The 27581-nt window shown below is 38.8% G+C and overlaps 1 protein-coding gene across 4 annotated transcripts in view; it reads right to left on the reverse strand.

The window, feature by feature from the left end:
* Positions 1–2026: 2026 nt before the first annotated feature.
* The window catches only part of LOC101741191 (kielin/chordin-like protein), a 68955-nt gene continuing 43400 nt past the window's right edge, over positions 2027–27581 (reverse strand). For 2 of the 4 annotated variants that reach the window (XM_012689608.4, XM_021346911.3), the window contains 24 exons: positions 24568–24650; positions 23743–23889; positions 21589–21782; positions 20809–21040; positions 20346–20486; positions 19466–19787; positions 18757–19046; positions 17996–18192; positions 16920–17103; positions 15836–16040; positions 14859–15052; positions 14148–14316; positions 13635–13782; positions 13033–13239; positions 11989–12178; positions 11563–11739; positions 10552–10611; positions 9773–9901; positions 8825–8965; positions 8241–8510; positions 7656–7805; positions 5326–5540; positions 4685–4813; positions 2027–4236 (listed from right to left, as the gene is read on the reverse strand). In XM_012689608.4, the coding sequence (XP_012545062.1) occupies positions 3982–4236; positions 4685–4813; positions 5326–5540; positions 7656–7805; positions 8241–8510; positions 8825–8965; positions 9773–9901; positions 10552–10611; positions 11563–11739; positions 11989–12178; positions 13033–13239; positions 13635–13782; positions 14148–14316; positions 14859–15052; positions 15836–16040; positions 16920–17103; positions 17996–18192; positions 18757–19046; positions 19466–19787; positions 20346–20486; positions 20809–21040; positions 21589–21782; positions 23743–23889; positions 24568–24628 (4407 nt within the window). In that variant the 5' untranslated portion in view covers positions 24629–24650 and the 3' untranslated portion in view covers positions 2027–3981. The remainder of the gene's footprint in view (positions 4237–4684; positions 4814–5325; positions 5541–7655; positions 7806–8240; positions 8511–8824; positions 8966–9772; positions 9902–10551; positions 10612–11562; positions 11740–11988; positions 12179–13032; positions 13240–13634; positions 13783–14147; positions 14317–14858; positions 15053–15835; positions 16041–16919; positions 17104–17995; positions 18193–18756; positions 19047–19465; positions 19788–20345; positions 20487–20808; positions 21041–21588; positions 21783–23742; positions 23890–24567; positions 24651–27581) is intronic. The other 2 variants (XM_062676160.1, XM_012689612.4) reach the window with 2 other exon arrangements.

Consider the following 27581-nt stretch of genomic DNA (forward strand, 5'->3'; position numbering starts at 1 on the left):
ACTAACATAAAAGAAGCTTTTTGACTTGTATAGCGACTGATTCACGCATTCCCTATAACAATTATGAAAAATCTACTAAGTATAAAAAAAATCGACTAAAAGAGCAACTTTACGATCCAATATATGAGTATCCTCTGTAATCATGATTATTTCTATTTCTATTTGATAATTTCTATGACATTGCAAGATTCCATGAGATACTACTTTTTTATATTGTTGAATTTACTAATAAAATAACTTTGAAGATTTATGGCTTCATCTTCAATTTTACTTTAACGTAATCTTGCAGTCCAATACGGTTTTCTTTTCTTTTACCGACTTCAAATAAATAAACGAGAAAGTTTAGTCGTTAGGCGTATGGTTTTTCACAATAAAAAATATTCAGGGAAAGTATTTGGAGAAGGGTGGGGCTTTTCTAGGCCTACATTACACACGCTAGTCTAACGCGGAAAATTGTAAAATTTAAGAAAGACAGGGTTGCCATCTGTGAAGTAGTCCGGTTAGATTGTACACGTTTCCGGTTTATGTTTTAAATTCAGTGTATTCATTTCTTTAATTATTATTACCTAACATTACTTTATTCTTTGGTTTGGCGCGATCTAGTATACTGTCTTCACTAATTAAACTGCCATATTCAAAATAAAAATTTGCAGTATTTTTAGAAAAAAATCATTACAACTAAGATTTAAAAAATCTTTTTTAATATATTGTTTTTATTTTCATTTTTTATATTGCATTTTTTTTAAAAAGAAACTATTACTTTGATCCAGAGTCCTTTCCAGATTCACCATTCAGCAGGATATGTGGGCGAGCACGGGCTCACCTAGGAGGGGTAGGATAGGAGGGGTGGAGTAACAGCTCAAGGTAGTAGTAGGTGCTTCACGAATGCACCTACTACTACCGGATCGGAATTGCGACCCGCTGAGAAGATCCGGCGAGAAACTCAGCGGACTGATGTATGGGTTAGGTTGCACGTCGAAAACTTTGCCGAGTTCGACGAGTACGGTTACCAGGGTCCCTGAGCCTGCTCCTAGTACCAGAGCTGCAAGCGTATAATAATAGAGTTAGTAGAACTAATACGGATCGTAAAGCTTGGACGTGGCTAGGGCGTCGACGGTGACTCGACTCGAGCTCCTGCGTGAGTCAGAGTCGCGGACAATTCAGCGGCGGCAACGATTAGGCGATTATCATGACGCATGTCCTTGTCGAAGTAGCGTTCCGATGCGAATTTCAGGTGCTTCTGGATCGATTCGAAGCTCAGGTCGTCGTGTAGGTCGACTTTCCTCACGAACAGTGGCTATCCAGCAGAAATGCGATCGGATGACCTGCAGAGCGAACCTTGCACCTGCTAGCGAATAATTCACTTCCAGAGGTCAAGACGAACGTGTACAAGTTTTGTAAAGTGTCATCTTGTTGCGAAAGGACAATTTACTTCGCTTGAAGATCATGGGGTAGAGTCGACAGAGTAAGAACGTGGCTCGGTCGAGTACTTACTTAATGTGGGGACCGAACGTCAGCACTCTATAGAGGGTGATGCCTAGGTACTTGGCCTGTGAAGCCCACGGTAATGTTACCGCGCCTAATTCGTGACGAGATACTAGCAATTTTACATCGATTAACTATAACTAACTCTCTCGAGGTTTTTTAATCATTTCAAAAAAGGAGGAAGCAGGCTTTCAATTCGAGTGTATTTTTTGTGTGTTTTCCGACCTTTCTTCTAATTGAATCGATTTTGATGATTTATTATTATTATTTGAAAGCTGGTGGATTCTCTCATTCAAAATATCTGATAATGGTCGCCAGATCAATAGTATTTGAGTTATCCTTATTAATTCATATTTAATCGATTTTTTGGTTTTTTATTGCTCTTGGAGACAGATGAGCATACGGCCCACCTGATGGTAAGTGGTTACCGTCACTCATGGACGTTGACAGTGTCCATTTTATTTTGTTGAAGTAGGTTTTCTTTGTAAAGATTTTGTGTATTACTTGTAAATTACATCAGGCATAAATAAAACCACAAATACTTAATACATAAAACGATTTATCCAATTTTCGATAATACATGATTAGATATAAATTTATATTCTTAAACTACTATTTTCTTTCGATCGATCATTTCAAGAGAAAATTTAATATAGAGATATTAGTGAGTATACCATAAATATTCAAGGTATAAAATAATTCTGAAAGCACACACTATACATTGAATATACTATAGTCTAGATTTTTTTGGATCTAACAAATGAAAATGTGTCCCTTCAGAATTAATTACCTCTATTTAATGCATACAATAAACCTAATATTTTTCTAAATTTATTTAGAATTTTACGTACGTTTTATTTATTAACAACAAATATAATGAATGGAAGCTTATTTGTGATGATATGAGTTTATTTTTTTAAATTATGAATGAAAAATAGACTAGATTAGTTCTACGTCGAGCCACGTTCTTTTGGAAAAGGCTCAGTGGAACATAACGTTTGGAATAGAATGAAAGAGCGAGACCCAACGAAAGGAACTTAGGGGAGCGTAAAAGAGAGAGCACATGTAAACAGTCCACCCTCGCTTCTGCACTTCCCTATGAGTACTTACACTTACGAAACTTAAGTTATTTTATGAGAAAGAAAGAAAAAAAATGCTTTTATGTATTTCTCTTTGGATTCAATTAGAGTCGGCGTTTTAATGATTGTTGGCGTCTGAAAATTATCTGTCTGTGTGTCTAAGTTAGGTGTACGTATTGCGAACTAAACTTAGTTTTTTTGTAGAACTTTAATGTAATTCGGACGGTTTGATGAATTGAAAGTCTTGTATATAATAGTGCTTTAAATAGACGAATTTTCAACGCAAGAATTTTTTGTTTCGATAGCCAATATTGCAATAGGAGGCGTAAACCCGAACATCAGGTTGTAAAAGTTATAACCGTGGTTATAAGGTTATAACCGTGCACGGAAAATTATTTTATTTTGACTTTTCAATCTAAGTTTGCTTTTTATTTCCGTGTAATTCCGATAACGGCCGTATTTATCTCTGGCTAATTGATTTATTGTTGATGTTATTAAAGGAAGTCGTCTGTTGACCATTACCATTTTAAGGTATCCTCTAGCATTTAATATGAATGAAATATGGCTATCACAGTCATAAAGGCCAATCTATGTGTGTGGGTTGGACATAAAATGAATTGTATTTCAAATTAACTATGAACAAACAATGACAATGTCTAAATTTATTTACCAATGTTCGAGTAATGTGATGTGTGGCAACACTACTGTAAAGTCGTAAGTTTTGTGTTGCCATGCTTGAACTGTTTCCCAACAATTTAGATTAAAAAAGATTGTCATTTTAGTTATTTTTGTCTTTTAAAGATAGTTTAATATCGCCATACTAAAACTCTAGGCAATTTTAATTGGACCCTAGAATCACTTTTTGTATGTTTGACTAAATTTACAATTTCGTGTAGGTAAGTAGCTTAAACGAAAGATTGTGAAAGATATAGAATATTAACATCAATTTGCGTGAATTTTCAAACAGGGTAAATGACAAGGATCCTGTTGTACACATGCAGTACGCTTTTGACAAATTGCTACAGATTTTGAAGTGAAACTTCTTTAAGCGAGCTTAGAGTAAAATTTAACTCGCGACAGATTCGTTACGGCTAGAGAGAAGAGATACAATTTAGGAAGAGTGAGAGTGAGAAAATAGACAGAGCGTTTCGCGAACTACTCTACCGTGGAAAGAGGGAAACGACAAAGCGAGCTAGATCTCTTGTAATAGGGAATGTTGTATTCCCTATTACAAGACAAATTTTATTTAAGGATGAAAAATGAAGAAAACCACAATACTACACACCGCATAAGGAAGTTTCACTTATTTCACATGCACCAAGCTGCACGCGCACAATTTTTTTATTTACGAAATAAAAATCTCACACCTGTTTTTTTAACAGTTTCTAATTCACGCAAAGATTTCGCTGTTGTTTCATTATACTTTCGAATCGTCACTCTGTGGCGGGATCGGGGGTGGTGGAGCGTGCAAGACCCTCGCAAGTTCAGCTTTCTCGTCAGCGGAGAGCACATATACTGGCGGAGCTGGTGGAAGGAATCTCTCGGCTTTATGAGGCTCTCTCTGTAGTCTCGCTCGGTATAACATCACGAGTACACAGAGGATGCTGATGATGAACGCTGAGGTTGCTGCGAGGACTATTAGCGCTGTGTGATACGATGTTGCCGCTGACACCTGGAAATTAATTGCGTATATTCAGGCTATCTACACTAATATATAAATCTATAGCGGTTTTTACGGATGTTCCGCTATAACTACTGAACCGTGCATCCGATTGACTTGAATCTTGGTATCCATGTAGAAAATACACGTACTTCATGGATAGGCTAATATTTATATGAGTGTTGGACTCCCTACACCAGTTGCGGGGGCGTTAATGATGAGAATCTTTGTGAGGGTGAGAAATAATAATGTTAATTTTAAATGGCCAGCGAAGCGGGCAGGTAGAACTAGTTTACTATATGATTAATAATGCAACCGGAAGACCACAAGTCAGCGATAGGTCCAAATGACACAGTAACTTGAATGAGAGATTGTTTCAAATTGTTGCCAGCACGATATTTTGATTTTGACGTATTTTTTCTTTTCAATGTCATCTTCGTACATAGTAGAATACACTTACTGTAGATTCACTAAGTATTTCTCTTTGTTGTAAGGCGGGTGTCGGCAAGGACAATGTGTACTCCGCACTGACAACGTCCGCTCTCAGTGAATCTTCAGAATCGCTATTGGATAGCTTTTCTTGTTGAACCTGTAGTAAGAAGAAATGGTTTTAAAGCCTATAGTTGTAGTACAAAACTGATAGTGGCAGGGTGTAGCCTGTATTGTTCAGTACTAAGAAGCAATAAAAACGAATATGCTATTTACACGCGTTAAATATGGAACTTTTAGACATGTTCTATGTCATTTTTTCGTAGGCTAATTAACGTGCATCTTTCGTCTCTTCTTAATGTCACTATTACGCCTCATCGAGTTTCAAATAACGGCAGAGCAAAATAAATTTTTACTTCCAAAAGTCTATATTCCAATACAATAGTGACTTTGACTTGTGAAGGGCTCGCTCTTAGCGATAAGACCGCCTATTGCGGAAATTATACCGGTCGGTTGACCAATCTTCAATGTTAGTTACGTTTTAGAGTGCAATAAAACATACTCTCTCTCTCTCTATATCTGTCTCTCTCTATCTCTATCTCTCTCTCTCATGTCAGCTTCAAGAATGATTTCCGTACACCTTGTGTATGTATATGCTCACGACGAACTCACCAGGTTCTCGATATAATAGACTCGGTCGACAGACTTGGGTCCATACAGGGACACGCGTAGCCGGGTCGCCCCCCTGTCCTTGGTGACGGAGACGGGCACGCGGGCGCCGAGCGCGGCCAACTTTACGGCCAGTACACCCGACGAGCGCTGAGCTACTGAATCGTCAACGCCTATCAGCTTCAGTTCGAGCTTAGCGGATTCTATTTGCGTTCGTTCTGTGAAAATCAAAGGCTAACTCATTATTTTTGGAACGAAGTTCCTTATGGGACGATGCGGAGGGGTACCTAACCGGGAAAAAGCGTCCGTAACGTAAGATTTTTATTAGTAATGCATACAGTGTACGACTTAACTTTGTAATAACGTACAAAAAATAACAGATTTTTTATCATTCATTGACCACGATCTCAAAGCGTTCGTTTGCGCAATACACTAACTCTTATGCAAACAACCGTGAATGAGAGCAACGCCATATATCGCCGAATAGCAGAAATGAATGTGCATATATAATATATACATAGAAATGAATATGCATAACCTGTAAAACCGAGAACGCTCGAGAAGTACAATGCCATTTATTGTCAAATAGCGAAAACAAATCGAAACTACTCGACTTGTCAGGAATGTTCTCGTTCATTCTAGGGATGTCGCATCGACTATAAAAGCGTTGCAGAGTAGAGTTAGTAATCGGAATTAATTGAAGCGAAGCAGCGAACGGATCACGTGAAGCGAAGCGGAAGAAGCAAATTACAAATTGTTAAGTGCTCTGTAAGTGCTCTAAGTGTTAAATATAGTTTTAAATTGTACTTTGGTGGGACTTTTATTTATTCCGAACCCGAGCGCGTAACAGTATGTTCTTTCTAGTCGAGAGGCCACTGACAATGTCAACGAATATTTCATGATGATCGATTGTGTATTTAAAATTTAAAAGCATAACAAAACAAACTCATTTTCTTAAGAAAAAGAGAAGCGAGCGTGTGGCTATTTCATCCGATACTATGTTATAGTGCTTTTTTCAGACTTATTGATTCTTTCCACTTCTATTATGATGAGTGGTCGGTCATGAGTCATAGTTATGAACAATAGCAGAGACACTATCAAGCTACCTACCATACAGGGCACGAATGGTATATTAAATGTTACTTTCTGTGATAATCATTCTATAAATATGTACAGACTATAAACACATTAACAAGAAATGTTATCTGAATAATGGACACATAACTCATTCATAATTTATTTTAGGATTCAAAACATTATTGTCAGGATTCTTGTCACATACCTGTTCAGTTTGTAAATATGTATTCGATTTTTTTTTATTTATTGCTTTGATAGGTGGACGAGCATACAGCCCACCTGGTGTTAAGTGGTTACTGGAGCCCATAGACAACGTAAATGCACCACCCACCTTGAGATGTAAGTTCTAAGGTCTAACTATAATTACAACGGCCGCCCCACCCTTCAAGCCGAAACGTATCACTGCTTCACGGCAGAAATTGGCGGGGTGGTGGCACCCACCCGTGCGGACTCACAAGAGGTCCTATCACCAGTAAATTTTATCAACCATTATCAATATTAAAATATATGTAGGATTGGTAAGAACGAAACGTATGAAAAGAGTGTGGAACGGAGCGTTAAGATGTGAGTAAGAGAAAACGAAAAAAAAGAGAGAAGAGAATGATAGACAGAATGACAGAGAAAAGGAAGATAGCGAAGACGGTTGAAGAATGAGCAAGACGTAATAAAAGTTTTCATTATTAATCACGGGTCAACACCAAATTTGACTTTGATTGCAAAGCATAAAATTTAGATATTTTAGATCGTACTTAGACGAAAAAAAAATACATGGCATGAAACAGTTCCCTTTTGAACTTTAATAAATTGACCACATATGAAACAAAATGCATCAGCATCGTATTTACACTTTCGTGACATTTGAACTTTTTCTGGGCTTGTACAAAACATCTGATCGTTGTTTATGACTCGAATGCCATCTAGTGGCATTGTGTAAACGTAAACACCCCACTCTCATAGCGCGTTTTTTTTTTAAAGTATTAAAATTATTTAAAATTTATAAAAAAATTGAAATATCAGTATTATTACTATAACTATCACAAAGCCAAGTTTATACAAAAAAAAACGTATTTTATTTTCGTTTTGGTGAATAATTAACCGGAAAAACCTAGTATAAACGTTAGGACAAAGAACGAAAAATTTTTGTAGACATAAAATCTTCTGTTATGATTATTATTAGAACAGAAGATTTTGGAACAGTGGAAGTTTTATTTTATGCGCTGCGATCCTTATTCTACATAATTATATAGAACAGTTACCACAAGGATCAGGGGCGGGAAGATCAGGCACTGGACCGGCGTGGTGTCTCCTCTCTCCGGCGGCGTCCACGCACCAGCACCTGCCGCGGACGCACTGGCGCGGAGAGAACGAGCCGTCCGACAGGCAGCGGGGACGATACCCTTCCGATCCTGGAACCCAGACAATACACGTTGAGACGAGCAGAACTTACGGTGAAACACACCTTCAGACATGAGGTCGAAGTTTGACATTATATGGCACACAACCTAATCTTAACCTCTTAAAATTTTAAGCTAAATTATGGTAGCGACCAATGAAATAACATAATAAATCCAACATCTACTAGTTTCGACGGCCACTGATACTAGTAAAGCTTATTCCAAAAACATGATTTTTTGCTGTTTCTTTTTGCTTAAGGTCCTATAACCGCCAAGTAGAGTAAAGGGTTTCAACATTATTTCGCCATTGCGATCGGTCTTTGGTTGGCCCGTTCATTCCAAAAACTTAACCTACCCAATTTATTTAGTCAGCGAATCTTAAGACTTTTGATGTCGACTCGTTCATAAAGAGATTAATATCTGCTACTACATCCAAAATTTACTCACCATTATCAATCTCTGCTTGTAACATCTGACATTTCGTTTTAAATGAAATCTTTTCCTCCAGTACTAGTGGCCTATCCATTTTCCTGGTGGTTAAAGCCTGTTTGGGCTCAACAAATTCAGATACGAGTATGGCTTCTTCGTTTTGTGCTTCTTTGTCGACAAAATCCGCTGTGCTCCTCGCTTCTGCTAAGTCTTCATCTAAATCTGCATCGTCTTCTTCAAATTCATCAACTCGATAAGCGGTCATTTGTCTTATAAGCTCTTCTAGAACTGGGAAACAGAACTAATTTCATTACACTTGTAACATTGCACAGATGTTGTAAATTTGAGACGGAATAATACTGATTCTCCAACCATAGTAAGTCGCTTAGAAGCTTTAGTCTTAAAATAAATAGAATTGAGTGATGTCAAAGTCTTAGTTAAAGTACCTAGCCGTTTAATTTATGACTTGCTTAATGTCTAATCTTGGATAGTTCGAAATATAGAAACATATGACCGTAACTGTGACTTAAGATGTGACCTACTTCCTCGTGCTAAATGTCATATCTGTATAGTAAATTCGAAGTAAAAATATCAAAACAAACCTTCATCAGCTTTGGCTTTCTCATCGAAAGGGTCTTTTTGTATCCATTTACGGGCCTGCCGGAAGTTGCAGGAAGGCTTGGATCCTCGTACCAGAGAGCCTTTTAATGGCTCACCGCGGGCGCTCACGCACCAACACACATCTGTCATAGGACAAAACAAATATTTGTAAAAGCGGAAAGTCCTACATTCCATTTTGAAAAAAAAACTTTTTTTCAATCAACGAGGTACAGGTTCACCAAATGTTTGATTATTAGGTCATAAAGATCACAACATGGATACCAAGACGTACCGTGAAACATGAGGAATTGCACAGTATAAGGACTGTCTCACCATTCAATTAATCGAACTAAATAATCGATTCAATTAGACGAATTAACGCTTCACGGCAATGATGAGCTGGGTACCTAGTTATCTATCCGTGCGGGCTCACAAAGGGCGCCATGAGAGCCCAGTAACAGTCCTAATAATTTTTTTTAATGCTATTGAAATAGGAACGAATATTTAGCGTGGATCGTTTCATGATTTGACTGCTCGGTGGTGCAGTAAACTGCAGTAGTTAGCTGACTGACCCTGACTGTTCACAAATAAAGCTTTATTTTAGAACAAATTTGGTAAGCATAAAAAACGTTACAGTGAGCCAACCTTAATATATAGACATGTGCTATCGCAACTTTTTTTTTAGATCTTTTAAAGGAGAACAATTCTGTCATACATTATTTTAGCGAAACTTTAACCGTTTCCTCAGCGCACGCAGCGGAAGCTCTCAAAAGGTAAAAAAAAAACGATTTTGAAACATTATTTATTGGTGCTCCACTTTTATTGGTCTTAGCGTGATGTTATATAGCCTATAGCCTTCCTCAATAAATGGGCTATCTAACACTGAAATAATTTTTCAAATCGGACCAGTAGCTCCTGAGATTAGCGCGTTCAAACAAATAATAACTTACCGATATGCGACATGCACTGCACTGGCTCCCAAGCGCCACTGGCGTCACAAACCGGTATGAAGGTGCCCTTTCCGTACTTCAGTGCTGCCGCTTCGTTTTTCTCTCGCAGTCTTTCGCATGGACTAAGTACTGAAATAAACATTCATTCATATTAAAAGATAAAACTGTTTTTATTACTTGAGATGAGCGGAGCTAACAACTCGCTCGGATAATATTGTTTGTAATTTTGCTTCAATTCCAAGTTTAGCATTCGTACGTTTGCAATGAAAAATTAAAATCATAATGAGTTATTATGTTTACGAATATTAATCAATGAATATAAGAAATTTTATTTTCCTTGGTTTTTGCGAGATATAATTAAAACTAATTTTACTTTACAATTTTCATGGTCAATCGTGGTCATCAACGCAGTCATGAAAACTGTAAAGTATCCGAAATTTTGGAAATAATAAACGCGAGATTCAACCTTAAAGTATTCCTATTTAATATATAAGATTATCGATTTTAACGAATCCTTCAATGAAATGCATAACGTAACATAAGTACATATTATGTAACTAGTTGCCGTTTCAAGGCAGGTTTTACAAACGGCTGTTTTTGATTACATTGCCTTGATATTGGCTGTAAGTGTGCTTTTCAAACATTCAGTGAATCGAAAACTAATTCAAAACAAAACACGATAAATTGTTAAAATGAAAGTGCAATTCACATTTTATGTCTGTGCTGTTATTCACCATTGGATTATCTCGCACACGTTTATAATTGAATAGTTAACGTGCCTTGTCCGGCGTCTTCCTTCGGTTTCTGAACTCTCGTTATTTTTGAGGATTGTCCTTCGACTGTTTGAAGAATAAATTGACGTTAACGATTCGAAATTTTAATTTTTTTTGTTATAAAACAATTACTTTGATTATGTAATTAAATGTATTTTTAATTTATTTTCAGCTTTTTTCCGAAAGATTGAAAAAAATATTATTGGTAAAGGTCATAGCTAAAGGCAATAGCCATTTGCATCATGCCTTCGGTATATTAGTCTTGCACAGTCGTGTAATTAACATTGCTAAAATTCACGCAAGTGTACGTCCGAATGTTCTTAGTTCGTATACATTAACAACTTATACAATGCATAATACTATTTCTAGATTGTTTTGTTTTTGTGTAAGTTAAACATCACACAAATTACATATTTTATTATTTTTCGGTGACCGGTGCTTGAAGAGCTTAAAAGCACTGAGAGTGGAATCGAACGAGTGATCCAACAATGCCGCCTAGATAGCATATTATTAACAGGTATATTTCGAAAGGACACTACTTGGTTTAAGTGACATTTCGCATTATTAAAAGTGAGACCTTACAACTCATGTCTCAAGGTGGGTGGCGGCATTTACATTGTAGATGTCTATGGTAACCACTTAAGATCTGGTGGGCCGAGAGCTCGTCCACCCATCCAAGGTATAAAAAAAAATACGCGACATTTATCTTTGTAATTAAAGATCTATTTTATTCGGTATTAGCATCAACAGTTCGATGTTTTTAATTGAACTTCAATTATGTTTCCCCTATTTAAATAGCTGAAGAAGTTTTTTTGTTATGATATTTTTTCCAAATGTTATACTTTAAATGGCTCTCCTGTTAAGTTGAAAAATGTCGATTAAACCAAATATCCTTTCATCACTCGTTATTATTTGGCAAAAAAAGAAATGAATTTAAACTATGCTAAAGCTAGTCGTATTTATGATATTCGTATAAAAACTATTTGGTGTTACGGATACAAAACGAGAACTACTTACCGGGACATACGGCGTTGCATTCGTCCTTGGTCCTGAAATTGTTGTGGTTTCCGCTGCATCCGTGGTAGCGGAACCTCTCGCATCTGTTCCGCTCGTGATTGAAGTGCCATCTTGTCGTGTTCAACACTTGTCCCTCCGTGCAATTACCCTCGTCTTTGCTCTCGAAGCAGACGGTACCTGCCCAATTCGTAACATTAGCGGGTAGGTACCACCGCCCTGCCTATTTCTGCCGTGAAGCAGTAATGCGTTTCGGTTTGAAGGGTGGGGCCAGCCGCTGTAACTATACTTGAGACCTTAGAACTTATATCCCAAGGTGGGTGGCGCATTTACGTCGTAGATGTCTATGGGCTCCAGTAACCACTTAACATTAGGTGGGCCGTGAGCTAGTCCACCCATCTAAGAAATAAAAATAAAATCATTGCTTACGAGGCTTGGGGCAGCAAACATTTGGTCCAGAGTCGTGCGGGGCGAATCTGCAAGCGTGTGTGGATGGACAAGCCGCAGCGTTAGGTCCGCATATCAATGATCCTGAGCCGTCCGGCGCTCCAAGCGGCGTGGTGCTGTCCGGGCACCGCAGGGACGGCGCGCATCGAGCCAACGGCGGACACACTGCACCCTGTACACATACAGAAACACTTCAGACTCTTAAAAACTTACTGGTGGTAGGACCTCTTGTGAGTCCGCACGGGTAGGTACCACCGCCCTGCCTATTTCTGCCGTGAAGCAGTAACGCGTTTCGGTTTGAAGGGTGGGGCAGCCGTTGTAACTATACTGAGACCTCAGAACTCAAATCTCAAGGTGGGTGGCGGCATTTACGTTGTAGATGTCTATGGGCTTCGGCAACCACTTAACACCAGCTGAGCTGTGAGCTCGTCCACACATCTATGCAATAAAATAAAAACTCTATTCATCTTTTTTTACTAGTTTTATTGATTGGAGACAGGATCTTGACGTATGTAAATATGTCATCATCTACGTTGAGACACAAGATGGAAGACCGAGTTGCAAAGGAATGACAGCTTAAAATCTCAACGCATGACCGATTCGAGGTGTAAACAGGCAAAACGCTGGTATAACTCAGTATGAGTTCACAACAACAACAGGAAGGTCCACGGAATAATAACAATACTAGACAATTGAAAAAACGGGCCAATACAAATGAAGGGTTTGGGTCTGGTCCTGGCCTAGACTGACCTACTTAATAAATATTGATTCCTAACTAGAACTTCATCCAGCTAAAAACATTTTTTTTTATTTATTTATTGCAAATAGTAATAGCAGTTAGCAACTTACAAATATTCTCATAACTAGAATAACATTTATTTATACGTAGTTGGTTAAAACCCCTCCTCCTAAACCATATTTTTTTATTCTTAAGTTGAGAAAATATTGTCTTCATTTTCGGTGAACATCAAACGGGTCCCTGTATTTCTAATGAATTTATGATGTTAAATCTAATATCAATCGTACCTCGCAATCCAAAGGCACTAATTCGCAAGATTCATCAGGTTTGCACTTGGCTTCGGCGCAGGGGTCCCTACATTCACAAGTGGGACAGCCTCTGCGGTCCAGCTCTTGTCCATGAGCACAGGCGGTAATGTCATTGCAATTCGTTTCCGGACATTCGATTGGAGAGGCACAAGTCGGTGTGGAGTTGCTAGTTCTTGTACCGGGGATCTGGCGTATACATGGAAATAGAATTATTATAATTTATTAGCATACGTCGTTAGAAAAGGCATTTTTAGTTACGGACATGGTGAGAACAAATTAATTTGGTAGGTACTATGATAGGTTGATTGGGCAACTATTTAGTGTATGTGGGTACAATTTTGATTTACCGGTACCAAAATTATTAGGGGTTTTGCAGTTTATTTCTGTAGGGGTAGCTGTTTTTTTGGCAGATTAATTATGTGTTCTGATTTGGAAGGTATGACCACTATTACGACACAGCTGACACGTTGTGTTGTCTATTGTTTGAAATGACTTTCTAACACTAGGTCGGCTGTGATCTCGCATACCCAAGTAATGGATTAAAAAGAAACACCTAGAAGAATAAAACGTCTTGTACGTACCTCGTTACCAGCAGTATCGACACACCAGCATGTCTTGTCAGATCTTCTGCACTGAACTTCTTGGTAAGCACCGTCCTCCGTACACTGCGGGACCCAGGCCCAAGCGGGAGGGTTTCCGCTTTCAGCGGCCGTATGAAGCGCTAGAGCTCTGAAAAACAGTCGCATTCGTTTAGAGGCCTTGGCTATTTAAGAATAGTATCGCTTTTTGGACTTATTATATTATTTGTGGTATTAGTTAATTGTTTTTTTTTGGCATAGACGGGTGTACAAGCTATAGGTACATCTGGGGTAAGATGGTTACCGGAGTCCATGGACAATCACAACGTGAATTTCGCCACACACCTTCAGATTTTAAGTCCATGTCTCAATTGTATTATAGTAGTTACTCAAATTATAGTTTTTGGGAGTAAAAACTAATGCTATTACACGATATAATTTCTTCTTCTTGGCATCCTTGTGTCGTGTGTGATGGGTGATGGTGTTATTCTTGGCCATCCCATAATTAGCACATACCTTCTCTGTTGGCAAGCTGTCTGGTGGACGGGCTGCGTACAAGCAGTCCCACATCCGGTGGCGCAGCACCTCTCCCCCCCGGAGCACTCGGCGTCGCTCCGACACGACCACTCACACGCTCCGCTCTGAGGCACTAAGTATGGACACTGACCGGATTTCTTTGGCAAACCTAATTTAAAAAAAGAAGTTGAATGTAACAAAAATCAATCCTGTTTTTGAATTGAAACTAATGCGACTTCCAACAAGGTTATGTTAAACGTTTAACGCTGCCATACTAGAAAGAGACAGAGTGAGAGTGAATACATGGCACTCATAGAGTTACTAGGTACTTATTAACTCCATGATGGCACTCGAACGCATGCGCGTAGTATACCTGGTACAGGACAGCGCGAGCGTTAGCAGCGAGTAGCGTCCAATATTTTAATATTTTTTTTTGTAAATTTGTTTATATTCTATCCTACTACTTAGTGTATCATTTGTATATTGTCCTGCAATGTGGAACTTTTGTTGGTGGTAGGAATTGTATAGGAGGCACTATGAGTGGATATATCCAGCAGTAGATTTCAGCGGGCTGATGATGATGATGAAGAGTCCATTAAAGAGTGGTGTTTATAAGTCCAGATATTTTTTTAGCTATTAATATAATAAAATCTAAAATCATAGTCCTAATTGATCATAATATTTTAAAGCAACGGGCCTATAAGAACTTACATGCAGGTACGGGAGGACAATAATCTGCGTCACAAGCGACGTCGACTGTGGCACAGGCTCTACCGGCCGGACACGTCACTCCTGAACAAGGATCCCGGCATTTACAAGTCGGACAACGACCGGCTCCGAGCTCGAAGCCATAGTCGCAACCCATGCGGCAGGTCAACTCCAAGCATGATAGCTCTTCGCGAACTCTGAAAGCGTAACAGAAAAATTTAGTGATTTGTAGCGTGCAACATTCGGCCGCACTCGGGCGTCATCGGGCGCGATCGGAATTCCCGAACGCGCAGGTTGCCCCTGACGTCACGACAACAAGATTCGCGCGCCGACTTAAGTCCAATATAAAATCGAAATTTTAGTTGAATTTGTATCGTCTTGTGCCTACGTCGTTTACTCCTGTTTGATTATATTTTAATACTAGCGACCCGCCCTCGCTTCGCTTCGGAAACATTAAACTTTATTATTGATAGCTGAGTCCCGCGATGTTACCCACGGTTATTGTCGTACCGCGAGTGAAGCCGCAGGGCGAAGCTAGTCTAAAAAAATTAGCCTAAGTTACTCCTTATATCATCAGCTACCTATCAGTGAATGTCCCGTCAAAATCGGTCCAGCCGTTCCAGAGATTAGCCGGAACAAACAGACAGACAGACAAAAATTGTAAAAAATGTTATTTTCGTGTTGGTACCGTATATATTATTATATTCATATGCATGTAGTAAAAACAGGTTATTTCACTATTACAAACAGACACTCTAATTTTATTAATATGTATGTATGTATAGATTGTTTGTTACACATTATATCTGAACATTATAGTTATTACGTTTATTAAGGATATTACGTCTGATTATACGTTTGCCTACATTTGCCGCTAGGGGCGCTGTTCCAACTCCATACAAATTTGAGTTAACTTTTACGCTATCGAGAACGTTAAAAAACTCGCACTAAGCACACTGACGTCGTGTCATAGAACTTACTTATCACAATCCACTGCAGATGCGTTATGGGTACTGGTCTCAGGTATCTCAGTGCCAAACGAATCGACACACCAACATCTACCGTTGGCGCACTGCTGCGATGTGAAGGAGCCGTCCTGTTGGCAGGTTGGTGCCGGTAGAGCCAGCTTCATGCCGTCCACTGTCCCTTCCATTTTCTCGTCAAAGTCTCTCAGGTATTCGCACACTGTAATAGGTATTTCAATATTTCACGTTATTTGTTTAAAAGCTCAATTAAATTTACAACGTTCAACTTAGATAATTATAAAAATTATATATATACTAGAATAATGAAACTAAAACTAAAAAAAACCTTAAAAAATATAATATAATAACTAAAATATATTATTTAAAGCAGTCCCTTTACGCAAGATTCCAAGATACTGACAGCGTTCCTTCTCTGTTTTTTTTTTCTTTTTTGGTCAGAAGGAAATCACCGGTGTCCCACCCTCCACTGTGGATGGGGGACGGGGCATGTCAGAGTCGAACCGACTAAAACCTCCTGTCGCTCAACAACCCACGTCCTCCGAGCCTCGCATGAGACAGAACTCATGGAAAGGCAAAGGGGGAGAGCGAAGCGTTTAGTGCGGAGCACATCTCTCCCATCACACTCCCCCCATTTGAATAGCTAGACGAATACTTTGTCCGAGGTAGCAGTCAACTCTTCGGTCTCCTGTGATGTTTTTAGTCGTAGTAAAATGTACGCTTTAAGAAAACAATGAAATAAAATAATTTTTAAAAGTAATAAACAAGTGGAATTTCGGGAATATCTTGTATTTATTAAATAAAAAAGTTTGAAAGTTTTTTGAACGAAAGGAAATCTTTCTTAAAGCCTTTAATTTCTTACAGCACAATCAAATACAAAATTAGTCTATGTTAAAAAAAATTGTCCGAAAATATTTGTAGCATCTTTTTATTACCTTTGTAGACAGACAAGCATAAGGCCCGTCTGATGGTGATTGGCTACCATAGCTCATGGACATCAGCAATTCCAGTGGCACAGCTAATTAGCTTTAAATAAATCTAGAAAGTTCGAAGAAGACTAGAAAAATTGGTGTCGACTTACTTGTAGGAGTGTCATCGACCCGATCAGCTTGGAGTCGCATCTTAGCGGGATCAACACAGACTGGTCCACAGGACGCTGTAGAACAACACACTAAGTCGTTGTCACAGTCACCTTCAGGACAGCTCATGGTGGAGTTCAAGCCGCAGAGAGCTTCAGCCTCAGAGCCACACGATTCGTAGCTTATCTAGAATTAATGATGTGCATTGATTGGTATCCAAAACATTAGTTTTTCAACTAGCAACTTTCGATCCTAATATGATATTATCATACCTACTACCTACCTAACCCACCTACTACTTCTATACCACCTTACTACTTGCCTAGAATCTGTTGTCACCAATTTTTTTTTTTTTTTTTTTCTTGCTCTAAAGATGTTAAGTGGTTAGAGCCCATAGACATCTACAACGCAAATGCTATCACCCATCTTGAGATCTGAGTTGAGAGTCTCGCTCTTCAAACCGAAACGCATTACTGCTTCACGGCAGAAATAGGCAGGGTGGGGTACCTACTCGTGCGGATTCACAATACCAACCGTAACATCTTACTTTCTAACGTATTAGTTCCAACTGACTTTGTTTATAGTTATTGAACTAATACAAATGAGATTTGAAGCGGCTTCAGTAAATTTTTACACGCACATTGAAACCTAGCAGATCGAGAACTCAATCTATACTTAATATACTTAATATTATAAAGAGGAAAGATTTGTTTGTTTCTTTGTTTCGAATAGGCTCCGAAACTACTGGACCGATTTGAAAAATTATTTTTCCATTAGAAGCCGACATTGTCCTTGATGAACATAGGCTACTTTTTTTTAAAAAAAAATTTATTTTTATTTTTTGGTTTCATGTGTGTTTTAATGTTTCCGAAGCGAAGCGAGGGCGGGTCGCTAGTCAGAGAATAAACACAAATAAATGTAATTTCTGATTTTTATAATTGTAAGCTCTAATATTTAAACACAGCCCTAAGAATTATTCTAAGACACAGCCCTACAACTTCCAATTAAACGAAAATCAAATAACAAAGCTTAGATAAGTAAAAGTAAATTTTCCGTTTTGAAAATCCATCAAGCTCACCTCCATAAGATCAGCATCGGTTGAGTTTAGATAAGCCGGGTCGGGGCAACAGAGCGCGTTTCCACTACGTCTGGTACGGATGCAGTTGTGTGATGACGGACAGTCTCCATCGGCTCCACATCTGATCACAGAGCCATCGTCGTCCGTAGCAGGAGCTCCGAGTTCACAAGGGTTCTCGTACGATACTTTTGGACGACCTGCACATTTATAATGAATAACGTATGATGTCGATTATGAAGCAGCCATTTCACGTGTGATAAGGAACAACATTCTCCAACATTTTTTTTTTTTTTAATAATTCATGGTAGGTCTAGTTTCCATCAGGCGACGATTTCCTCGATCAACCTTTATTCCGCAGGGTCATTCACCAGGCTTTCAAATTCAAAAAGTAAGACATGCGCTAATCAATTACAAATGTGTCTTTGACTTCATTTCTTATAGTAGGCGGTAACGTTCAAATGTCCAAGGTACCGCGTACAATGAGATGGGGCATAAAAACGTTAAGTTATCGATACCAATTGTTTAAGGCAATGCTATGTTTAGCACTTTATATAATTATTTTTAATGTGGCAACCCATTAGTAGTATGGCAACACAAGTTGTTGCAATTGCACAAAAAATTTTGGTCGTACTTTTCGCATATATTTTTGATTGTATATCAAGAGAATTAAAAATCCTTCATTCTGAATCAAGTTTTATCGAAGCTACCCCAGAAAACAGACGCTCGACACACGAATAAAAATAAGCTGTATACAAACTTACATACAGGATATCCAGTACAGAATTCACCAGAGCACTCAGAGTCTTTAACTCGTACGCACTCTTCTCCGTCAGCGCAAGGGAAACCAGCGCACGGGTCATCGCACTCGCATGACGGACACCCATCAGGACCCGTCCTGTACCCGTATTCACATATACCAGCGCACAGAGACCGTGCGCAAGAGCTGAGGCTACGAGCACCACTCCTGGCTGACAGTGGAGTTGGAGAACAATGAACCGTAGCTGATGGTCCCATGGAACCTCGTAGCTTATTTCCATCCGTATCAACGCACCTATTAGAAATATGAAGGTTAGGTCTAATCGGATAGAAAAAAATCAGAATTTTGATAACAAAATGAGTTTAACACGCAACCAAAGATTTTATTTAATCTTGTGGGACGCCTGGGATTCGTTGTGACATTTTAACATCTATATAAAAACAGTATTTCCTTATTGATGTCTTTTTAAAATTCAGAGGAATTGGTGACAAATCACCACTACCTACCTACCACTATTAGTATCATTAATTCATAACAGTAGTACCAAAGTCTATTTTTCAACGTAACTATTCTCCCCTCCTTCCGTGTTTAAGTACCATTTCTCCAAATACTTCGATCTCAAGTCTCCAAGCGGGTAGCGACAGATACAAAAGGAAGCAGATATTTATTTTAATAGAACTACGATTGGTATTTCAAAATTTTAATGTACCCACCAACAAACTAATCCGTTCCTAGAGCACTGCCGAGATTCGAATGAGCCATTAGCTGCACATTGCGGCACGTAGCCTTTTCCTTCTCTCTCACTAACGACCAACAGCTCTGCGAGCATCTTCTGCTGCGTGCACATAGTGACGTTGTGCGGAAGGACGCAGTGCCTGCCACACTCCCCGCCGTCACAGCATTTTTGCATGGAAGGACATTCTAAGTCGTGGCTGCAAGGTGTGCTACAGTCGAGATCCTTCGTGGCCGGCTCCGGACAAGTGCCGGCCTTTTGCAGCTCTAAAGATGCTGGGCAACAAACTCCGTAGTCGTTTCCTATTTGGTTAATTGAAAATTTAGTCAACAAAGAAAATCGTTAATCCATAAATTACAACTAAGGTTTTAGAATCGATGCAAATGTTAGGACGACATCCTGGAAATGAAATGAATGGCCACTTTAATTAACTTTAGGCTATCAATTTGCAATACACTGTCAGTGTGTATTTTAAGCTCGCACGGGTCGGCACGCATAGATACAGCCCATTGAGTTTCTCGTCGGATCTTCTCAGTGGGTCGCGATTCCGATCCGATGGTAGATTCTGCGAAGCACTGCTATTGCTAGGGCTAGTGTTAGCAAATTCTCACAGGTTGAGCCTGTGAGCTCACCTACCCCTCCAGGCGTAGCTGGAATACCCTCTTAGGCTATCAGCGAATAGGTAGGGAGAAAGCACGGGTTGATACCACTGTTCTGCCTATTTCTGTCGAGAAACAGCCACTGGTTTGATGGTTCGTTATACAATCCAATTGAAACGTCGACCTCAAATTGGCATTTAAGTTCATCGTATTATATTGCAAAAGTCCATCCAAAAATGGAGTATATAAATAAAAGAATACCTGATTCGACAAGACATCTATACAGAGGTGGACAGTTTGGTTTTCCCGGATCAGTACCACAGAGGAATGGTCGACTTGTTTCTGAGATTAATAAGGGTTCGCCGACAGGACATATATTTTGCAGACTCCTTCCACGTTTACCTTAAATGACAAAATATTATTTTTAATTAGAATTTGTATAATTCATGCTATTATTATCCTGTTACGGATCCCAAAATCACCTCACCACCAGGGCCGTATGGTCATCTGCTTTTAAAGGCAGAAAAACTAAAAAAGTATACCGTTGCAATTGAATCTTCGGTCTCGTGTCTCAGGGTGGGGGGCGGCATTCAGTTTGTGAATTCTATAGGCTTCAGGAATCAGACAGGTTGTGAGGTAATTCACCATTCAGATTTTCCAACAACAAAAAAACCCTTAAAAATTATCACTTAGAAGAAGTGAGAAAGCACTTTATTATACCTACATGTAGGCACTGGTGGACACGGCGGTCTCAAGCAAGGAGTTTCCTCAAGCTGGCAAGACAATTGCCCAGGACAAGTGATGGATGCACACGGATCTCGGCATTTACAGAGCGGACACCCTCGAGAGTCGAGCTCGAAGCCCAGCGGGCACAGCATCCGGCAAGTGTGAGCAGCACATGGAGCCGACCTCGTGCAATTCACCAGACCAGCTGCCGGCGCTCTAGTACCGGGTACCTTTCAAAAGAGGGAGAGCCACAGTTTAAAGAAAGTACCTATACATTTGTCAATTTTTAATTGTCAAAAAAAAAAAAATGTATACTTTATACTTGCTTTATTAACAATTTTTTTTATTATGTAATTATTAATTACTAGCTGACTCGGCAGACTTCGTAGTGCCTCAATCGATAAATAAAAGACCTAAACTTTTGTATAAAATAAACCAAACAAAAAGAATCCGTCCGACAAAACTGTTATTTTTATTTTATTCCGAGCATTTTCGTATTTATCTACCTTTTAAACCTTCTCAGGACTTTCACAAATAATTCAAGACCAAAATTAGCCAAATCCGTTTCCAGTCGTTCTCGAGTTTTAGCGAGACTAACGAACAGCAATTCATTTTTATATTTAAAGATTATATTAATGCTTTAATAACTAACGGTTTCGTCCATATCTCCTTTGTAGGTGGCTAAGAAATACCTAAATTTCTTTATCCTCCGCAGGCCATAACTTTAATTAGACTTGGTGTGGGAAAGAGACGATTAGATATATTATTAAGTTGTCACCTCAAATCCAGCGGCATCGACACACCAGCACGAGCTGACGATCTCGTTATCGCACTGGATCTCCTCGAATTCTCCGTCGCTGACCCTGCAACGTGGAGTTCGAAGAGAAGGCATCAAGCCCCTGCCACCGCGACCGTTCTCCGCAGCCAAAGCTCTGGAAATCCGCTCCGTCGATAGCTTAACGTTCTCACAACCTGTACGGGAAACATACGTAACGTTTAGAATGCTTAAATTGGTTTTGCTCTTTTTGTTAAATTAGTCTTGATATTATTATTTTTTGATTGAAGTATTACTGGTGGCCCGGAGGCCTTTCCAGTTTCACCAGGACAGGTGGGCGAGCAAGGCTCAGCCAGGGGGTGTGATTTGCTAACAGCTACCCGAGCGCCTCCAAAGAAGACCTAACAACTCAAGAGTGGCTGCTTCGCGAATGAATCTACTACCGAATCGGAATCGCGACCCGCTGAGAAGATCCGGCGAGAAATTCAGCGGGCTGATGCATGGGTTAGGTTGTACGTCGATCTCTTTGCCGAGTTCAACGAGTACGGTTACCGCGATCCTTAAGCCTACTCCTAGTGTTCGAGTTAAAGGTGTCTAATGCAAGAGTCATTGGATCTGATGGATCAGTAAGGACGTGTCTAGGGCGACGACAGTTACTTGCTCCTGCGTGATCAGGATTCGGAGAAGTCTTGATATTAAAATCATTCAATCTCATAGACATGGGAGGTAATGACTTCCTTGTCTTCCTTTAAAACAATCTCTTTTAAAGGAAGTGTATAGTGCTTGGGAAACGTGGAGGGAACTTATTGTACGGGTTGATGGAAGAAACGGATTGTAAATTGTAGAGGAATGTAATCGGTAAGGCATTAACTCCGATATTGACGCAGTATTTTGTAATATGCATTCCAATTACCATTTAAAATAAATACATAATACGAAGACAAGTTTATTAAATTATAATACACATTTACATAAAAATATAATTTGCGCTATTACTGTTGACAGCGAGTAAGTAAAACTGCGAATTAAAGCTCATTTTTGAAAGATGACGGCATATATTATGTCTATGGTCTGTGGTGACCACTCAATAACAGATTGGCTATGAGCTCGTGCACCTATTTAAACAAACAAAACAAAAAAAACAAGTATCCGTTACTTAAATTATTTTTTCTTGCAAATCGCATCAGTTTGTATATGAAGGTATCATGTAAGAATTAACCTATTTTTTTTTTTGTTCTTAGTTGGATGGACGAGCTCTGAGCCCACTTGATGTTAAAACGTTATTGGAGCCCATAGACATCTACAACGTAAATGCGCCACCCACCTTGAGATATAAGTTCTAAGATCTCAGTATAGTTACAACGGCTGCCCTGCCCTTCAGACCGAAACGCATTACTGTTTCACGGCAGAAATAGGCGGGGCGGTGGTACCTAACCGCGCGGACTCACAAGAGGTCCTACCACCAGTAATTACGCAAATTATAATTTTTACGGGTTTGATTTTTATTACATGATGTTATTCCTTCACCGTGGAAGTCAATCGTGAACTTTTGTTGAGTACGTATTTCATTAGATAAATTGCTACCCGCCTGGGATTTCGAACATTGGTGCATCGCTCAACACGAATGCACCAGACGTCTTATTCTTTAGGCCACGACGACTATAAAAGTACTAAAAGTCCTAGTACATTAATCTATACTAATATTATAAAGAGGAAAGATTTGTTTGTTTGTTTGTTTGTATTGAATAGGCTCCGAAACTACTGAACCGATTTGTAAAATTCTTTCACTGTTTGGAAGCTACACTATTCCCGAGTGACATAGGCTATAATCTTTTTTGAAAAAAATTAGGGATCCTTACTAAAATTCCAATAATGTAACCCGAGGTGTAAAAAAAATACCTAAAATATTCTTTACATCGCGTGCCCTGCGAAAACTATTGAAGATAGAATCAAAGAATGTACTACGACTTCGTAGAACACATTATTATTTATAAAAAGTATCCCGACAGCATATTTCTAACTATTATAGTTAGGCCGCAATAAGTGCTCTGTTATTTAAAAAAAATAAAACAACGTCAAATATTTGAAATTTTTGTTAAGGACCCGAGCGGAGCCGGAGCGGGCCGCTAGTACTATTATAAAGTTTAATTATATTACCAGTAAACAGCGGATCGACACAAGTTCGTCCACAATTGGTTGAGCAGCACACTTGTTCGCCACACTCATCATCGGAGCTGCAAGGTGCCGCTCGCGCTGGACACGAACTCTCTTCAGTTGGACATCTCCCTTTCAGCTCAGCGCTTGCTGCATAAAAAAACTTAATGTGAATACAGGAACGGATTATTTTTTTGGTGGGTACATTCAAATACTTAAATAACAATAGTCTTATTTAAGTAACTATCTGCTTAATTTTGTAAACGTCCCTGCCTATTTCGAAACCTGAAGTGTTTGGAGAGAAATCGTATTCAAACTCGGAAGGAGGGGAGATTAGTTAGGTTGAAAAATAGATGATGGTGCTACTGCTGTGAATTAACGATGGTGATATTAACATTAGTAGCTCGGTGAGGATGATTTTCGTAACTGCCTCTTTTCTGCAACTAATTGGGTCATAATAGTATTACCCTACAAAACAGAAAGTATGACTCCTTCGCAGCAGAAAATAAGAAGGTTAAAGTATATTTAACCTGGAGAGAGGATTAAACTCCCGATTTCATTGATGTGGTTCTCTGGAACGCATGGTTGCTTCGTGGCAGAAATAGGCGAGATGGCAGCTATTGAAGACATTAACTAATTTACGAATTATATAGAAATAGTCGAGGCTACGGCGTTTTTGGATTAACAGAATAGCTTAAGGAACGTGGAAGTCAAAAGATCACACGCTATAGAGTGATACGAAGCACTTACTCGGTCAAAGACATTAACATCTTAAATAGTTCTTGAGTTAGAATAAATACATTAATAAAAGTATTATTTGGTATTTACCATTTTGCAGGAGCAATGCGCATGCGCAGAGCACCGCCACCCTCACCGAGAACGCTGCCATCGCTGCATCACACACGCCTCTTCTGTAACAAAGTTGATTATCAACGTTAGCCCATATCAATTCCAGATATAGTTTAAGAATTAACAAATTATTGATAGCCGGGTGAGTAAGTAGCAGAGCGAAACAGTCACGGCGATCCTGTCAGTCCCACTACAATTTGTCTTCTCACATTAAAATTGTATTATCTCAAAACTTACTAGTTTTACAGGAGAGTGTTTTAAAGGTTTAACATAACAAGGTAAAGGTAACATGTGATATTTGTAATATTAATCATCTTTGCAACATTTATTTTTTATTTTGTACCAGTTACATTATCTGTCTTTTAAAGTAAGATACAATTATGTATTAATTTTGTTAGTAGTAGTCAAAACATAGGTAAACCTAAAAAAAAAAAACAAAAAACTAAACTACGCTCTTTTGACAGTACTTATTAGAAAAATACTGGTGATACCAAATGGATCTGCATATTAAGTCGATTTCGAATATTTTTGAAAATTGTACACTTTTAATGCGAAAAGACGAATTGACACTACAATATCATGTCTCAATTTGCATCCATGTTACGTTGCTTATGGACTCCGTGTGAACTCTTATGACCACTAGGCGTGAGGTCGTTCAGCCAACAACGCAATGTGTGCGACGATTGCTTAATGAAAACTAATCACCTATTGAACTCATCATAATTACAGACTCTTCAGAATTTAGATTCGTTTAATGTATTGTAAGTGTGAAAACAAACATTTAATATGTATTTTTTTAAAATTGTTAACACTAAAACTTCGTAGTTATTAAACAAAAAAGTAACAAACATTCTGTTGGTATGTATTATAATTTATATAAAGATTTATTAAAAAAAAAAAACTAAGTATTCTTAACAGGTATTTCTTATACCAATGATTATTAGCTAAACTATACTCATAACGCAACTATTATATTATGTACATAGTCAGGTCATAAATTCTGTCACATGTTTAATGTAAAATAATTGAAACAAGTTTATTCATTATGTAACCATTCATATACCAAAATGAACTTAACAAAACATAGATTCTTATGACACTAAAGTTTATTCAAAATGACCTCCGTGATTTTGAATACAGGCCTTCAATCTGCGCGGCCAGTTGTCTATCGCAGCACGAACGAGGTCCGTGTCAATATCGGCGGCTGCCTTAATCAAGGATGTCTTGAGTGACTCCAAATTGGGATGAGGCTTTGAGCACGCCTTTTCCTCCAAGTGTTGCCATATCTTGTAATCTAACGGATTCAAATCTGGAATGGAGGAGGGCCAGTCTTCGTGCCGGATGAAGTCGATTTCACGCGCCGCCAGCCAGTCTTGTGTGCTCTTCGCTCTATGAGCTGGTGCCGAATCTTGTTGGAATACCCAGTGCCTGTTATTGAACATGGTATGAGAAACAGGTACCACAAGGTTCGTCAGGACTGTATTTTGATACACAACTGCATTCGTTTTTACACCTTTTTCACAAAAATGTACCTCAGTTAAGCCCCAATAAGAAACTCCCAACCATACCATGAGCGAGGATGGAAAATGACCTCGTTGGACACGCGGAATATGGTTGCTCGCTTCTTCACTACTGTGTGCGTACACCTTATCATTTTGTTTGTTGTAGCTCTCTTCTACGGAAAAAAATTTTTCATCCGAAAAAAGAATTTCCCGATATTTTTTTCCCGCGTACCGCTTCAACAAAGCGCGGCATCTCTTCAGTCTCAGGTCCATTAGACGAGCATTCAAACGATGTCCTGTTTTTCTTCGATATGCCTGAAGCCCTAAGTCTTCATTTAACACCCTTTTAACCGTGGTTCTGCTTAACCCCATCTGAAGGGACAACAGTTTCTGCTTACGTTTGGGATTTCTTTAAATTCGCGCCTTCACAGCTTTTATCACTGCTGGAGTCCTAACAGACCGAGGGCGACCACTTCTTGACCTGTCATCTACACTAGAGTCTTCATTGTATCGTTTGATGGTACGATAAACGAATCTTTTGGTTATATTCAAATTTTTCAGTATGTTAAAAATTTGAATTGGCGCGTAACCACAACGATGCAACGCAATAGCTGCAACACGGTGTTCTTTAAGCGTCCACTCCATATTTAAAAATGAATAAAATTCTAAATGTATACTATTTTTATTTTCATGAACAATTCGAAATTCGAATTCAATAAACTTTTTTGTGGCCAGCATTCTAAAAGAAAAGTTTTTACTGTGTGACAATACTTATGACCTGACTAGGTATGTTTCGCTCCACTTACATTTACAATGACATGCAGCGAATCGTTAGAAATATCTTTGTTTCCGCTTGAATATCGCCCGCAAATTAAAGTATTTAAAATTTAGTAATCCTGATAAATGTGGGCTTTAACGACTCGTATTGTTTGTTTTTGAACATGCTATTTATATTACGTACGCATCATCATGCATGCCTCTTGACTCATCGTTGTAAAAACGCAGGACAAATAAGCCGTCAACCTTGTATTTAACTGTAAGTGGATACCATTTAAAAAAAAGATTGATTCATTGTGATTGCTACATGTTTGCATACAGAAAATACTTCGACGGTGAAATAATATGACGTTAGAAGTCGAAATCTATACTAATATTCTACAGTGGTTTTTACGGATGTTCCGCTGTAACTACTGAACCATGCATCCGATTGATTTGAAACTTGGTATCCATGTAGAAAATACATGTACCTACCTAATGGATAGCCTAATATTTATATGAGTGTTAGACTCCCTAATAATAATGACAATAAACAATAATGTTTATTTTAAATGCCCAGCGATGCGGGCGAGTACGGCTAGTTTGATCATAAACCACTGACGCATTAACTTGGGTACACCTTTGTAATGCTTCGCAAGGGGCAATAAGGGTGCGGGAGCAGCGAAATATTGCCATTTTTGTTCTGTTCAAATCAATACAACTTCTTCACTTTTC

This window comes from Bombyx mori, chromosome 25, assembly GCF_030269925.1.
Source record: "Bombyx mori chromosome 25, ASM3026992v2".
Classification (NCBI taxonomy): domain Eukaryota; kingdom Metazoa; phylum Arthropoda; class Insecta; order Lepidoptera; family Bombycidae; genus Bombyx; species Bombyx mori.